The sequence below is a fragment of the Siniperca chuatsi genome, linkage group LG20 (assembly GCF_020085105.1).
Source record: "Siniperca chuatsi isolate FFG_IHB_CAS linkage group LG20, ASM2008510v1, whole genome shotgun sequence".
Taxonomy (NCBI): Eukaryota; Metazoa; Chordata; class Actinopteri; order Centrarchiformes; family Sinipercidae; genus Siniperca; species Siniperca chuatsi.
In genome coordinates, this window is record NC_058061.1 from 13,875,420 (window position 1) to 13,892,954 (window position 17,535).

General features: G+C 46.5%; 1 protein-coding gene across 1 annotated transcript; it reads right to left on the reverse strand.

Annotated features, from left to right (window-relative positions):
- Window positions 1-16,497, reverse strand: prr12a (proline rich 12a). Its single transcript, XM_044179823.1, is given in 16 exon segments — window positions 1-1,369; window positions 1,657-1,752; window positions 2,250-2,381; window positions 2,969-3,066; window positions 3,584-3,703; window positions 3,861-4,309; window positions 4,480-4,613; window positions 4,853-4,969; window positions 5,324-5,715; window positions 5,718-5,807; window positions 6,051-6,744; window positions 6,906-7,133; window positions 7,646-12,354; window positions 12,628-12,789; window positions 13,442-13,599; window positions 15,449-16,497. Coding segments are annotated over 16 exon segments (7,797 nt in total). The 5' UTR covers window positions 15,532-16,497; the 3' UTR covers window positions 1-1,234.
- Window positions 16,498-17,535: the final 1,038 nt, after the last annotated feature.

The window sequence follows — 17,535 nt, forward strand, 5'->3', positions numbered from 1 at the left end:
TTTGTTCTTTGCAGATTTTATTTGGTTTTCAAATACAGGAGTTAATGTACAGAAGGACAAAGAATTTCATCAAGAACTGTACAATATTTACACACCTTTTTTTTTCCTTTTTTATGGAAAATTAGATTGTTTTCAAAATAAGTCATAGTATGCACAAACATCAAAATGATAAAAATGAAATGACTATTTCCTCTTTAAATATTACTTATTTATACTCCTTCCCACATGGGAAATGGATAGTTTACTTCTTTTTCTTTGCACCTGCATGACTGATGATTGAACTGAACCACAACAATGTTAAGTTTCAAATAGATTTTCCCTTTCCCATTCTCATCTTCTTTTTTCTTTTCTTCCTTTTTGTTATTTTACACCCACTGTATTTGATACAATATTTCTGTCTCGACGTCTGTTCTTTTGTATAGAGGGGAAGACAGCTTGGATATGTGGGTTACGATTGTATATTGAACCTGTGGGAAATAAAAAGGTATTTAAAATGTTAGGGCAGCAACCGAGCGCTTGTGAGAGTTTAAGTTAAAAACCTCCTCATATAAATAATAAAAATGTGTTTATATATTATCACACAGCCGACTGGTGCTGCCCTTCACATAGCACAGGATGAAGAGAGAGAGAGAGAGAGAGAGCGTTTGTTAACACATTTCATGTTTCTATCCATGGACAAGTCCGTGTTCACGCTGCTCACGGCACACTCTACACGTAGTTTAAAAAGCATTCTCACCTTCTTCCACTCTTTTCAAAAGCCAACAGCTGATGTTAGTCTTCAAAAAATAATTTATGTAAAAACTAAGTGGTAATAGTTTCTCTTTGAACTATTGTCTTTATGACACACAGTTAACAAGATGTCAGTGGCTCCTCCATTGACTTGGTGTTGCAGCTCCTCCTCTTTGTCCTTCCACTTCGCATTGCTCCCTTTTCACCAACGGTCAATTCCCACTTGACCCGCCAGTGACCCCTGATCCGGTGGGGTCCCCCTTCTCACAAAAGTAAGACATTTCTTTAGTCATTGATCAACAACAAGAAAAAGAACAGAGGCCAGTGTCCGAGGTCACATGAACAGACCCCCTTGTGTTCGTTAAGGGCCTTAAAAATTCAGCCTCAGATCTTGGAGATTTGAAGAGGGTCAGGGGGCTGTACAGTAGGATCCATCTCTTTGTTTTTGTATTTTCTTTTGTCCCCCCCCACTTGCTTCAATTCTCTCTCTCTTTTTGCGGCAAACTCAGGCTTTGGTGCTGAGCGTGAGGAGCTCAATGAAGGAGCTGAAGAGGGTGTCCAGCCAGCTCTGGTTGGCCATGCACTGCTGCACCACTTCCTCTTGGCCCGGGTCCTCAGCTGCCTGCTCAATGGTGTTGGTCTGGAAAAGTGGGACGGAAACACAGACGATTTGAAGACTCAAACCAGGGACGAACAAGAAAGCATACACAAGCTGGCTCTGTGTATTCTATCTAATGAGATTTCTGCTTTACCATACAGTATATGTGAGGGAAATGCCTTGAATTGAGTTTGAGTACCTACATGCTAAAGCACTACATTTTCAAGCATGTTTGTAGACAGCTCCAGCTCCAAAATGACAGAACCTTGTCAATAAACTTGTCTTACATGATTGAAGTGTATACCAGTACTAGAAACGTGCTTGCTTACCTCTTTCTTGCACTGTAAGAAGGTGTGGTATTTATAGTGATGCAGGGAGTGGTAGAGACTGTAGATCCGATACGAATCGGCTGACAGTTTAAGGTCCTAAAAAAAAAAAAAAAAAAAAAAAAAAAAAAAAAAAAAAAAGGAAATCGGATTAAGATACAGTCAATTTTATCAACTTCAATGGACAGAAAAGTATAAAGCTACAGTGAATATTAATCTTAAAAGTGGAGCAGGTTGCAGCAGGTGCTAAGAGGGGAAGCTGCTACTGTTTTACCCTCTCTGCCCCCGGTGATCCATCTGTCACCCGCCCTTCAATGTCGAGCTCTTTACAGTAATGATAAATTTTGTTGATGCCGTGGTTTCAGTGTCACCCAGAAACCAGACTCACCTGGTTATAAGGCTAAAAATCTCCAACGATGGTCCATACAGGTCCCGATAGTGTATGAATATTTGACAACTCAAATAAAAGGAGAAATGGGTATGATGCAATAAGGTACTCCTTAGTGGGGGCATTTTTTGACCATTACAGTTTCTTTAAAATACATTTAATTATCCTACAAAGACTCCCGACTCTCTAAACACTCGCACACACCTACCTGTGGTTTAGGCAGGGTCTTTTTGACTCTGTTGAGGGTCTTGCGGTTGTAAGCATCCCCGCTTAGCCGCACCCTCACCACTCCTGAGTCCTGGGGGTCTACAATGATCTGGGGGTAAGCATGCAGGACCTCCTGTCAAGGGAGAGGCAGAAAAAGGAGGATAGAAGTCAGAAACTGACACAGGGACAACAAAATATCTTAAGACAAATGTAAATAGAATCTGCCTGTTTTTTTCTTACTTGACTAAATATTTTCATTAACAATAAATCTGTTGATTACTTTTTTTTCAAATGATCATGAACCCAAGGTGATGTTAATTTACAATGACATGAAATGAAAAAAGCAGCTAACAAGGCCGCTAATCCTCACGCCCGAGAAGCTGGAAATAGCAAATGTCTAAAATTTTTGCACGTTAAATGACTTAAAGGATGCATTGATTATTGTTGTAAATTAACTTTTTGTTTATTGACTAATCAATTAATCTACTGATTGTTTCAGCACTGGAATCCATTGCATTAATGCTATAGCTTACGAATGAGTCTAGTTTTGTTCTTATGGAGCCCGAGTGGGCCATTTAACAGTAGTCTAGATTTGTTTCCTGCACCACAAATATCAGCATATTCTATAGAATATAAATTATTTAAATGAAAAGCAACAATGTAAAATAAAAATTGAAAAGAAAATGAAAGATGTTATTTAAGTCACAAGGCACGGATTACCTGGTGCTGAGAGCTCATGCTGACTCTCCTCAACAACCTCCTCTTCTGTTCGCCGAGGATACTGTCAATCTTCCTCATTGGTGGGAGGTAAAGCTCGTCTGGTGGCCAATCAAGGTAAAGGACGTTTCATTAGTCATCATTCATGCAGTTGCCAATCATTTTAATACCCAGGGCAGATTCAAAGCAGCTCTTTCAGGCTGCTGATCTATCAGCATTCCTGGGGGCTTCCCTTCACACCATATATATATTGATCTAAATATGCATGCTACAGAATTCTCTAATAATTCCCCTGCTATCATAAGGGAAGTATGTCCACCTGAAACCTGCTACTTGTCAGTGTTGGGGACGTTTAATCAACCTGCCCAAACTGCACACTGATACCTGAAGCCACTTTTGAAAATACCATCAAAATGCCTCAGTGCAGCTGTTTCAATGCAGACATTAAAGCTGCAGAACCCAAGCTACCAGCAGGTCTGGTTAGGTTAGAGATGTTCTCATACAATACAGGCTGCATTTGAGCTTCTCACGCTATTTCTGTCCTCTACATGTCAGTAGATTTTAAAAAGGAAGCTTTAATTGTTAATATGCTGAGGAGGAAGTGTGTGCAGTTCTCACCGTCTGTGTCCTCCAGGGCTTGGATCATGTCGGGGTCCAGGGCTGTGCTGACCAGCATCTCCACATAGCTCCTGAACATCTCCCTCATGGCACGGTTGTTCACTCCGCCTTTCACTGGCACTGAGTGGACGAGAACCAGAGTTTAAAACTATCCAAAACCTACCTTCTACCTGACATAAATAACAACTGCTTTGTTATTGTGGCCACAAATGTAATAGCCATTACGATGACTTCTAATGGCAAAATGCAAGCACAAATGATCAAAATGGCATCTCACTTTCATTCTCACTAGCTGCCTCATCTGATGAGTCTGAATCAGATGATGAAGGTATTTCCTTCAGCCACTTCTTTCTCTTCTTGGGCGGTGGCTCCGCCTTCACTTTGGCTGGCTTGGACTTGGGTGGGCGCTCAGCCTTTTCCTTCTCCTTCCTCTCCACTGCTTTCTTCTCCTCCTTCGCTCTACCTCGTTCTGCTGCTGTAGCACGTTTCTCCATTTTCGCCTGCTGCAGCTGTACTCGCTTCTCCTTCTCAGGCTCCCTCTCTTTCTCCTTAGCTTTGGGCACAGCAGCTGGAACCTCCTTCTTCTCCCGTTGTTCTTTTGTTGTTGTTCTTGTTTTCTCCCTCTGTTCGCGTTGGACTGGTGGAGCCACTCTCTCCTCTTTCTCAACTACTCTTTGTGGCACCTGGGTGGTGGGAGGGGAAGCCATTTTGGGGAGGGACTGGCGTCTGTGACACATGAAGAAATTGTTTTAGATAGATGGATGGATGGATATAGCCTGCAGGCGCTCAACTGGGAGCTCTTCTCTCAGGTCTGGCATCGTGGGATTGTATCCCAACTACATCTAGCAATTCTTAATCCAATATAATTGGATTTTTGATATGGCAAATATTGGTACCTGAGAGCAGGTGTGGCTCTGCGCCAAGGTCTCCGAGAGCAGACTCTGACATAGTCCTTCTTGTTGACATTCTCCAGAAACTTGACATAGATTCGCTGGTATCGCCTCTTGGCATCTCCAAAATAGCCAAGATACTGAGCCAGAAACAGATTATAAAGACTTAATTATACAACAACACAACTCAGTGTCATTTGCTTTGATTGATGATACTGTGACAATATGGTCTCTAAGAATCTATCTATCTATAAAACACACACTACAGTATATACTACAGTATTTTTAATATATGCTATGATGTAGCTGGGACTGTGACAAGAGTCTAAATCAACAGGACTGTTGGCAGGTGTGGTTAGAGGGCTTGGGGTGAACTCACATTGCTTGTGGCGCAGAACTGTCTCTGTCCATCTTTGATCTCTGGGCTGAACTTCTGCAGCAGGGCTTTCTGCACCCTCCAGATGGGTGGAGGCTCACGGCCCGTCTGCAGGGCCAGCTGTGCCCAAACATATGACACACAGGTAAATATAAAATCTCTTTAACTTGGCAGCTACTAAAGGATCCAAGTTTCAACTCATTTTACTCATTAAAAAGGAGCACCAAGTGGTTTTCCCTAATGGTTTTTCCTTGGCTTTAACAACTTAAATTACACTATTTTTAGCCTGAACTGACACCTACATATCAGCGTAATGATTTAGTACTAGTTAAAATAATTTATTTGGTTTGTTGCCTCTCCACCAAAAAGCAAGCAACTTTTTTTCTATTTTCTGCCTAACAAAGTACTTGGTGATTCTTTAACTGTCAGTAACACACACAAAACACACATTTCCACACATTCACACACAAATACCTTGAGAGTTCGAATGTCTTCCACCCGCACCACAAACTCGTCCCTTTCTCTGAAAATGCCCTCCCCTCCACTCTCACTCTCATCCTCCTCACTCTCTCCAACAATGGCAGCATCTTCTTGCTTCTGAGCAAGGTGCAGGGAGGTGATCTTAGGAGGTGGGGGCTCTTCGGGAGAGGCGGGGGACTCTGGAGATGGCATGGGAGACTCCTTCTGAGTTGAAGATGGGGGAGGAGGGGAAGTTGGAGGAGGAGTGGCAGGCTGAGACAGAGTCGCTGGCGGTGGAGGTGGCGGAGAGGGGGATGTGGGAGCGACAGGGCTTGGAGGCTGGGAATTCTCCTGTTGTTCTTCTGGTGGAGGTAGGGGTGAGGGGAGTGAGAGGGGAGGGAGGGGGAGTGAGAAGGAGAGGAGGAGGATGAGGCGGGAGATGGAGGGACAGAGGGAGGTTCAGGAGTTTCTGGCGCTGGAGGAATCTCGGGGAGGGACACTAGAAGGAATGAAGGGCAAGATTAAGGTTAAGGTCAATTTTACAGATCAATTTACCACAATGTGCCAGCCACAAGAATTAAATTAATTAATAATCAAATAATTTTTTTAACAAATACATAATCTGACATTTTATTCGACTAAAAATACAGCAATAGCTCAGCCTTGAGGGGAAAATTATTAAGCTGCAGAAAAATCAAAGTGCAAGAAAGAGAGATGAATAAAAATCTAACTCCAGCCTTACTGTCAAGATTAGGGGCACCCAGGGTTTCCAGCTGTGGTTCTCTCTCCTCTGTCATATCACTCTCTCCATCCCCTCCTATGCTCCTCTCCTCCTCATTCTCCTCCTCTTTGTTCTCATCCATGTCTCCATCTTCTGGCTGGAGGACATCGGGTTCGTTGGACTGGGGCAGGTCGTGAGGGGTATGCATGGTAGGCTGTGGGCTAAGCGTGGGGGGCTGCAGTGTGGGAGTAAGTGGGGACTGGGTAGGCTGAGGCTGAGACTGGGTAGGTGGGGGAGAGAGCGGGGGCTGGATGTTAGAGGTTAGCTGAGGAGTGTCATACAGAGCAGAAATGGCTGAGGAGATGCTCTTCTGGAGGTCCTGGTTCTTTCCGACTGAGTCCTCCTCATCAGAGGAGAACGAAGGCAAGGTCTCCAGATTCCTCTTCAGCTCATCTTCCAAGCGCTTGGGGCTGGGGCAGTTGCCCAGAGCCAGACCCCCATTCCCTTCATTGTCCCCGAATGGAGGTGGTGGTGGTGGTGGAGGAGGTGCCGGAGACAGTGGCCGCAGACCCCCCGATTTACAGGGCGAGTTTTCACCGTTGTCAGGTTCCATTCCTGGTGAGATGTCCAAGCCTGGAGGTCTCTTCCCTGTCTTGAGGAAGTCCAAGAATGAAGCGACAAAGCCAGCCTTGGACTCAGAATCCTTCTCATCGCCCTAAAAGACATAAAAGAGAGACTTTCACTCAACTCAAATACCACCACTAAAGTAGTGAACTCCACAACTATCAAGCAATGAACTTGAATTAAATTCAGCTTTATGCAACTTTTTAGCATTCTCTGCTTATCATAACAAGGATATCATATTGTAGCTCTTACCCTGTCCTCCAGCCCCTCTTCATCCACTCCTTCACTCATCATCTGGCTTTTTTGCTTGTTCTTGTCCTGACTTCTGGTGCTTTCAGTGCTGCAGGGGGGTCCAGGACTTAAACCAAGTGAGGGAGCGGAGCCCACTGAGCCGTCCGACAAAGCAGGGTCCGTGCCAGACAAAGAGTCTGTCCTCAGCAAGGCATCGGAGGAGGACAGGGTTCCAATTGGTAACTTGATCTAAAACAAAAGAAAGAAAACCGTAAGATTTAAATTAACTTTGCCTGAACATACAGATACATATTACAAAATGTGGAAACCAGGATGGGAATCATTTAAATAAATTATTAGCATTTAGAAAACAGGACAATGTAAACACTAAACTGTGCATAACCCTAATTGTGACTAGTCAGAAAATAAAAAAAGAGAGCATGAGAAAGTAGGGGGAGGGAGTAAGAAAAAGAGAGAGAAAAAGAAAGAGCTAGTAGCTAGTAGCAGTCAAGTATAGGTAACACAAAAACTGTAGGTATTGGTTGACTCTCCCTTCGACCACACAAGCAGATCCTCACTAATTTAAAGACAGGGCTCATTTGAGAACCACTTGTTTTATCTGTGTTTTTGCAAAGGCTACTCAAGGCACATTTACCTTCAACAACTAATGCTGGTTTTTACATTTATTAGCACACACCTGTACTTAAATGCCAATTTCTTTAAAATTTCCCCAAGTCTTTTCTTGAACAAATGCCACTGACCTTCAGAGGTGGAATAGGCTCGTGTAGCTGCTGTTGAGGCTGGTGATGGAGCTGCTGTGGCTGCTGCTGATGGAGGTGATGGTGGTGCATCTGATCTTGCTCCTTCCCGCTCATTTCCATGTACATATCCTCCCTCCTTCCTCCTCTACCTCGGCTTCCACGGCCCCTACCCCTACCTCGTCCCTCCACGCTGAATCCCCCTCCTACTGTTGTTCCACCTATCTCCCCCATCAACCCTCGAGGAGTGTAGGGCTCAGGCATTGGGCGGATGCGAGGCCTACCTCTTGGCCTAGGGGGACCATCTCTCTTGGGTCTCGTGGGCTTTCGGCCCCTCTTCTTGGGTCCATCCTGAGGCAGTAGAGAGTGTGAACCCATAGAGGAGTAGCCAGACGAGTGGTAGAAGTCAATGTCACCCATTAAAGGGCTGAGAGACCCACTTCCTCCTCCTCCCTTTCTGCAGCTGGACACCAAATCTGGCAATAGGTCTGGAAGCCTCCGGCTATTCAACCGGATGTCAGCTGGCTGGTCGGCTTTATCCTCGTCATCTTCAAACTCATATTCTTGAGCGTAACTTTTCTTAGGCAGTGTGTTGGGGTCCCGACGCTCCTTTAACAGGTGGAAAGAGCTGGACTTGAGAAGCTTCTTGGGACGAGATGAGCAGAAAATGGGGGATTGGAGGCCTCCAGAACCAGTTCCTGTGCTAACTCCTCCAGGCCCAGAGGACAGTTTAGCTCCAGAGTTGTTGGGACCAGCAGTATTGGAGCCCATACCCATAGCTGGGGCCTGGGACTGTATCAATCCTAGCTGTTCAGTGTTGACAGTGGAAGGGAGTTCATGGGTTTTAAGGGAGTCTAGATCCAGAGTCATGGTGTTGTTGCTGGGTTCTTCCAGGCCATGACAATATGGTTCATAACCCTGATCTCCACCATGGTGACCCATTATGTCATAGCTAGCTCCACTACTTCCCCCTGCTCCACCTGCACTCTGTCCAGCTTTCATGGAATCAATTCCCTCTTGCCCAGTGTGGCTTTCATTCATCTCCTCCTGCCCTGGTCCTGCACCTCCAGCACAGCTTGACTTGTAATCCTCTGCACAAAACATGTCTTCCATTCCTGGAAAAAAGGAGCGGTCCTCATCCTGAAGGAGGGAGTCTGGGAAGCAGATGGAAGTTAGGGGTACAAAGCGGTTACTTTGTTGATTCTGATCTGCTTTTTCCACTGGGCTGACTGTGTCAAACTGGTGCTGCTCTGAGCGCTGTTGGTCCAGCTGGCTCTGCTGAGGGGTGAGCTGGGATGAGAGTGGCTGCTGTGGGTCAGGCTGAGACTGGGAGTGGGCTGAGGCAGATTGTGGGGGTATGTGGTGAGGGTGGGGTTGGGTGTGAGGGTGGTGAGAGTGCGTTTGTTGGTGTTGAGAGCTGGGGTGCTGCTGTTGTTGCTGTTGCTGCTGCTGCGGGTGGTGCTGTGAAAGATGGTGCATGTGAGATGGGGCAGATAAGCCGATATCAGGCTCAGAGAGGAAGGAGTGGAGTTCAGAGGCTGAGTGTTGCTGTGAGTGGTGGGTTTGCTGCGGCTGATGGTGTGATGGGTGCTGCCTCTGCTGCTGCTCCTGCTGCTGTCTGTGGCGCTCACTGCTACCTCCACTCCTTCCCCCGCTTCCTGCTCCACCGCGTCTGTCCTCTGCAACAGCTACATCTGTGCTGGAGGTCTGAGAAAGGGAGCGCTCCAGCATGTCCAAAGAAGACACCACTGAGCTTTGTTTAACCTGGCTCTGCTCGTGCTGATGTGGAGGGGGCCCGTGGTTGTAGTGAGCTGCTGCCACCTCCAAAGCCTGGGACTGGAGTTGAAGCTGGAGCTGGGTGGTTTGGGACTGAGACTGAGTCTGATGTTTACTTGAGCCAAGTGTCCCACCAGCACTGTCCATTACAGCTTGCTGTTGGCTTATAGAGTGCTGCTGCTGTTGGGGATGAGAGTCCATTTTATGGTGCTGTTGATGCTGATGGGAGTCCATCTTTTGGTGCTGTTGATGCTGAGGGTGGGAGTCCATTTTTGGGTGTTGCTGATGTGGTTGGTGGGAGTCCATTTTGTGATGCTGTTGGTGTTGCCGATGAGAGTCCATCTTGTGGTGCTGTTGATGAGGCTCCAGTTTGTTGCGGGTGGTGTGGGACAGCACTGACTGGAGCAGGTGTGGTGGCTGACGGGATTGATCAGTGGGAGAGTCCATGAGGGAGCCAGCACCTTGCGACTGGGAGTGCTGTTGCTGGACTTCCGGTGTTTTCCGAGGATAAGGAATTTCAGCACGCTCCTGTGGCTTCTTTTGGAGATCCATTTGGGTGTGGGGAGGTATCTGTGAGTGTGAGGACACGTGCTGACTATGTGAGGAGTGTTGGGGAGCAAGGGAGTGTTGGGTATATGGGTCACCCCGCCCATAATGGACTACAGAGCCTAGGTTGTCATGGTGATGGAGGTGGGAGTGCACTTGATCAGCGCTGCCTCTCCCTCCACTGCTCCTGCTGCTTCCAACAGACCTCTCGTTTCTTTGCTGCTGTTGATGATGGTGTTGTTGATGTTGTTTCTTTAGTGACATCTCCAGCTGGTTCTCCAGCCCTGAGATGGACCCTCCAGACCCTGCATTACCTACTCCGGCAGTGGATGTAGCACTGTGGGTACGTATGACACTCTGGGGGTGGTACCTCTCCTCAGAGGTCTTACCCATGTCATAGCTCAGCCCTTTGCCTGAATCAGTGGTTGGGGGCACTGACTGGGGCTGAGGCTGTGTTTGTTGGGATGCCTGTTGGGGTTGTTGTTGAGGATGGTGATGAGCAGCCTGGGGAGCAGGACTAGCTTGGGCTTGCAGCAGGTGCTGGATCAAGAACTCATCGTCGTCATCTACTTCCTCTTGAGATCTCTGAGAGCCCACTCCTAGCATGGAAGTGTCCGCCTTTGTTTTGGAGGAGGTGGAATGATAGGACTGAGGTTGGGAGCTGGGGCCTCTGGTATCGGGGTAGCCCTGTGGGGAGGCTAGGAAGGTGGGGGAGAGAACTGAGGAAATGTATTTATTTGAGCCCGCACCTCCTGGAGATTGTGTGGGGCAGGTGGGCACTGGGGAGTGCAACCCTGGTCGGATTATGCCTGAGTTGGCCGATGGAGAGGGGCTAGAATCTGGAATATGATACGACCCTCCACCACTACCACCTCCACCTCTCTCATTGGTCATACTATTTCCCGCTCCTCCTCCTGACCCAGAGTTCCCACTTCCTGTGCCGCTACTGCTTCCTCCCCCAGATGCTCCACTACCTGATGAACCACTTGACCTTAAAAGGGCAGGGGAGTGACCTGGGGCTCCGTAGCCTAGTGATGGGCTTCCAGCTCCACCCAGAGAGGATGGAAGTGATCCATAAGCAGAGTCAGCTCCATATATATCAGTGGAGTATGACTGGCTTCGCCCTCCTAAACTCCCATAGCCTTTCCCACCTGTACCTGAGCTCAGGTCTTGGGCTTGTGGTGAACTGAAGCCTCCGTAGGACTGAGCCAGGTGGGAAGTAGGGGGCTGATTAGGAGAATATGACTGTGTCTGTTGTTGGGGTGGGGTCTGACCTGTAAGAGCAGAGGTGGGGGTCTTCACTGGGGGCACAGGAGAACCATAGCCTGAGAGGCAGGATTTGGGGAGAGACTGGGGGGCTGAGGTGGAGGTGGCAGGGGGCTGCTGCTGCTGAGGGGCTGGGGGAGGAGGAGCTGGCTGAGGGGGTGGCTGCTGCCTGGAAGGGGCTGCGCTGGAGCTGGAGGTGGGGATTGAGTTGGAAGGATGAGCCCCAGAGGTTGCAGAAGAAGAGGAGGAGGAAGAGGAGGTAGAGGAAGCAGAAGGGGGGGTGTGAGGAGTTCTTGAGGATGACGCTGAACTGGCAGAGGAATAGCCACTGCTGGAACTGCTTTTGGTACCTTTCCCAGCTGAGGAAGAAGACGAGGTGGAGGAGGAGGAGGAATAGGGAGGCTGGATGATTGGTCGATACTGCTCAGTGCGAGAGGTGGGCTTGTGGTCAGATGAAGGACTCTGGTCACCCAGTGGGCTGCAAGAAAGGCCAGCATGCCTATGGTGGGTGGCAATCTGCTGGTACCCCGCTCCTCCACAGCTAAGGTAGTGCTGAAGGGAGTGGGCAGCAGAGGATGAGAGCTGTGACTGAGCTGGCGTGGGCCGCTGGTAGTGCTTGATAACGCTGTCCTGCCGAGGCACGGCCCGTTCCTGGGCCGAATTGGACTGGGACTGGGACTGAGGCTGGGGCTGGGCTGAGGAAAAGACTGATGCATTGTACAGCTGGGATGACTGGTCCTGGAGCTGTGATGACAGCAGGTTGAACTGGTGTGACTGCAGGTGCCTGGCAGAGGATGCCTGGGCTGATGTGGCACTCGTGGGATCCTGGCTGCCCCTATAGGCAGCTGCGGCAGCACCCTGCGTGGACAGGAGTCTATCAAAACCCAGGCTGGACTGGGAAGGGGCCTTGATGTGTAGTAGGGGGTCATGTGGGGAGAGCAGGCCATTGGATGTGGGACTAAATGTGGGCGTGTCCTGGAGGGAAAGGGAGGCTGCAGGGAAAGAGCGGCTGGAGAAGGATGCTGGATGCTGATAGGCTGAGAGAGCTGAGGAGGAGGGGAAGGAGCCAGAGCCAGGAAGGGCTCCAGAGATGAATAGTTCAGGTGGAGCAGGCGTGTGCATCGCTGTTAAGAAAAGGAAGACATATTGCAAAATGACTCAGTGTCCATCAAGCTGTCATTTAAATGACAAAATAATGGAAGCAAGCAAGAGTATTTATAAAGCATTCACGAGTAGGAATATTAATAAGTATGGTAAAATTGTATATGAAAATGCTCAAACAGCAACACTGTCAGAATAATAACGCAGCCAAACATTGGGAGGTTCTTTAAATGTCATATTGACTGTGGGGCCAGTTTGAATGTCAACACATGAGGGTAGACCTAACACAGCCCCACCTGTCTGCCAGGATGGTGTGCGGAACTGGGAGAGAAGGGAGGAGGCAGAGGGCGGAGGCTGGGGACCCCGGGACTCTAGGGCTGAAATCAGATTCATGACAGAGGCATCGGGGGCAGAGGGGCTGGCATGGTGCAGGCCAGTGTCAAAGAGCCCTGACAGACCTTTGGGAAAGAAAGACAGAAACATGAAAATGTATTAATTAAGAATGCAAATATTAACAGTTAGTTGAAGAGATGTAGATGAAATCTCTATTCATAAATCAGAAAAAAATAAATAAAAGAAAGGATTTCAGCATCTTTAACCTTCTCTAAAAATCTTAGTTTATCTGGCGAGCCTGGTGTCACACATCTAATGAATTTGAATCAGGACCTCTGGTGCTGAAAACCACTCGCCCCAGTTGTTCACCTGGTAGAGCATGCATCATGTATCAAGGTCCTTACCGCAGCGGCCTGGGTTCGAGTCTGGCGCAGGCCCTTTGCTGCATGTCATCCCCTCTCTCTCTCCTCTGCCTTTCCTGTCTCTCTCTACTGTACTCTCTGATACTGTTACTATCAAATAAAGTGGAAACGCCAAAAAAAATCATCTTAACCCCCCCCCCCAAAAAAGATGTCGGTAAACTGGATGAGAACGAATGCTGTGAATACAGGCTTTTTCTGAAATCAGTCTTTAACATCTAGGGCTTCAACTCAATTGAGCTATAATGTGCACATTTTTCAATGACAATAATCTACCAGGGCCTGCATGGAGAGACACAATAATTCATTGCCGGGGCCCCTTACGGTGGTGACATGGAAGGTATGACATTTATCTCACCCAAACTCCGTCCAGCTGCTCCCCAAGCCCCGCCTTGGCCAGAGCTCCCTGGGTGGTGATTGGTGGCATAGCCCTGCAGAGGGTGTGGGGTGGCGTAGGCTTGTCGATGAAGGAGCTCAGACTCAGGGTGGGATGATCTGGAACTCCCATATACAAGACTATGGAGGAAGAGGAGTGGGGGGGATTGTGAAGTGTCATTAATTTCAGAGTACATTTACATAAACCTAATCTGTTCCCAAAATGTGACCCTTGAGACTGTCTAGGCTTGAGTCACTTTTAAAATACACAAAATCTAACATGCAAGTAAATTGTTCTTCAATTAAAATTCCACACATCAGATGTCAACTCTAGGCTGTTCATTTGTTTGGTGTCCATATGCAACTTCTCAACAGTAGCCTACATGTGAAATCCAACATCCCTGAGGAGTCTGATTTATATTTGAAGTTAAGGGGATGGAAAGTCTTTCCAATCAATATCTAAATGAATTATCCATGACAGAATTACATACTTGGGCATTATATCAAAGTGTATTACAGTAGATGCAAATCTGTCAAACCAGCATTGGAAGTGTCATGCAAAAATAATGGGATAGTTAATTTGCAATTATAATAATGGTCCCACAAGACCCAACCACTACATAATTTAGAAATTTACAAACTAAATAAGCTTCTTATTCAACGCAGAGGATTTGCCAGTTGGAGAACTTTGCTTTACCAAAGACAGTTGAAATGCGTGGCTGGCTGGCTGGCCAGATAACATGATGCTAGCATTTTTGCTGCTGGTAGCACCGCCTAGCAGCAATGCACAGCAGCTATGGTAGAAATGCAGAGACTAGGCCCAAACTGCAAGGCCAGTCTTTTACGTGTAAATAAACCACTGGTAACCAGTGTGCACATTTGAGCCAAGTGAAAAATACTGTTTCCTCTATTTATACCAAAGACATACGATTAATTCGTTTGCAACCATTGATTATGTCGATGTTGCTAACAGCTGAATGGTGCAAGTCGACGCAAATGCATGCTAAGCTGCATGCAAACACCAGCAACTAGTCAGGTTTGTTTAGCCAAATATGACTTCCCATAGTAGCATGGTGGCTTTTGAATATGACCAGGCAGCTAACTCTGGGTCAAAATATCTCAAATATGTGCAGCTAAATAAGAGGGAATGATGCTTGCGTACACAGGCCTCAACTGACATGCAACATAACGCTAGCATGCAGGCTAACATAAAGCTAAAAGACAGAGCTATCTTGCACAGTCCAGGCAATTTTCATCATCTTATAAATTCACCCTGCCCTTATTTTTCATTTTAGACAAAACAGCAAATTGCAAGTTTGATGCAGTGGGAATATTCCACAATTTAATTATGCAAATTAACATAAACCATCCAAAACCCACCACCAATTATCTAGATCACGATTGGGCAAAATGCAATAGAAATCTCAGTTTTAGGAGTATGGCACCACCTCCACTTTAAGATTTTTATTTCCACTTTTCTTTACAACGTAGCAATTTAAAAAAAACGTTTCATTAAATGCATCTTCCCAGTTAATGTGTATCAGTTTTTCTTGTTGATGTCTGTCAGGGGGGCTGCTGTGAGGGGTTTGCTGCGTCTGCACTCTTCGCAGTTCTTATCAATCCAGTGAATGTATCTATCATGGTCTGTGTCCAGGCCTGCACACAGGGAACAATAATTCCTATGGATGCTCCAGACATACCCCCACCTCCACCCCGCCAGGTCCATCTAAAACCTACGTCTGTCAATCATATTCAATTCATATCCCCAACCTTTCCTATCTCCACCCCGCCCACCCCCACCACACGCACACTGCTCCATTCCTGTTTATAATATTATTACTATGCAACTGTTTGGATGACAATGCACTACACATAATGGCAAGGCATGGCACTATATATGAACCCAATGGCGACAATTTGTTTACATGGCCCACACCGTGCCCTGCAAAGTACCAGTGATGCTTGCACATTGTCTGAATCCAATGCATACCTTGCTTTTGCCGATCTCTCGTAACTCCATCCTGCTCCTGCGCCCAAATCGCCAAATCCTGTTCCCGGGTAATTTCTATCCATTTATGTGATGTACAATGTGTGCGATGAGGACGAAAGCAACGAGAACGTCGCAGAGCAGATTACGGGAAAAAAATCCAGTCTTTCTCGTTCTCGGTTTCAGGCTATTTTCCCCGGTTTCATAAGCAAGTCCTCAGGAGTGGAAAACAGCATATTGAAAGAGAAATGGAGGGGAGGAGGAGAAAGCTGGATGAAAAAGAGGGGGGTCTACGGGGTTATAATCCAACCACCTCCAAAAAAGCCAGTCTTTCTCCTTTTCCTTCGCCTTTCACGTTTATCATTTCCACGAATTCAGATTTAGTCCAAAAGCAGTCACGGTCATGATGAAGATGCCGCGGATTTGCCTGGTGATGGACGAATTGCTGATAAACATTTGATTTGAATGCGTCCCTTTTCACCGTCTCTCCTCCCCTTTCTTTAGGCTAGTCTTTGCTATGCTGCTAGCACCAGAAAAGATTGCAATCGACGGGCCACGTTGGTAGCAGCAATCATTCCCCATAGACGAGCAAAGAAATACCCAATTTCAGAAGCCTTTTTTTCTTCTTTGCATGCAAATCGTTCCCATCCCCCTCCGGAGCAGAGCTGTGGGCTAGCAGCAGATGCTAGCTGTCAGTAACGACGCATCAAAATAAAACAGGGCTGCTTTTATTTCCCCAAATGCTCGCTGCCCTTATTTCTGCTTTCTTTTCGCCATTCAAGTAAAAGCGACGACGAGTTTGTCCGTACCGGAGAAAAAAATATACAGCCAGAATGCTAAAAAACACAAATACCGAACGATAAAGTGTAAAGAAAATAGGCCGCGTTTTAATATTTTTTACTCATTTTCCTCCGGAGACGCCATTTTTGAAGGCGGCTAGCCGCTGTCCGTCCTCCCTCTCCCCTTCTCTGTCTCACCGCCGAGACTCACTCAGTGTCTGCGGTGACCTCCATTAACCGGCCCTCTGTGTGCCAACCAGCCCTGCTTGCTTTTCCAGATTTTCATCTTATTGAGAGGCTAATTATTAATTTAGACAAAATTTTACACGAACAAAAATAGTCAGCTGTTTGTACCTAATGCTGTGATTGGCTGGGACGCATTCGAGTGCAAAACTATTTCCAGTAATAACCAGATTTATATAGGCCTCTAGCAGTCACTTTGCAAATTCACATCCGAATTGTGCAGCCTGTTTGAGAGACTGGCAATTCCTGCCTCCAATCAGATGCTTAATTAAATAGGCTGCATTTCTCCTTTAATTAGCATGCCGATATGGGGTATTTTCTCCCTTTAGATAAGCTAAAAGTCTTCAAGATACCAAGACGTGTTTTAGGCCTTTTTGCTAATTTTATTATTTGGAGAACCTGTCTGCCAGACCCCATATGCACTTGATTTGTTCGCCAGCAGATGGCACACTGGATTTTATGGTAATTATGAATAAGGTAACACTGAGACAGAGAGATGCTTTGCTCTTGCTCATATTTCATATCTTTGGTGCTTGACCAGGGTTTTCTGAGACACTGTAATTATCATGACCATCATAATTGAAACCTGTCACTATCTCCAACTGCACACATCAACCAAGATCAGGTAATAGAAAAGTGTTACAATAGGTGAACGGGCATCTAAACTAGTTAACACTGGTGATTGTAAATGTGAACCCTTTTGTTTACAGGAAATAATGACGCACACACTCTAGAGGCCTGTTTGTGCAGAAATTCATCATTGTGCGTTCATCAGTGTTTGTTGCCCTCTAGTGGTGAAGTTCAATCCTGTAACTGAAATATTGTAAATACTTAGCAGTGACTGCAACATTTTATCCATTTAAACTTTTGTATTTTTTGAGGCACTGTCACATGTGCAAAACATGGGAGACAGACAAAGCATGTTGCTGATTCAGGCAAACCTTACTCAAAAATTTCAATTTAAAATCCATCCAAACCCTAGGACAACTTTTTCTAACATTTACCTAATTATTTTCTCTCATTTTCTGTTGAATATTCAATATAATCATGAAATAGGACACAATACAT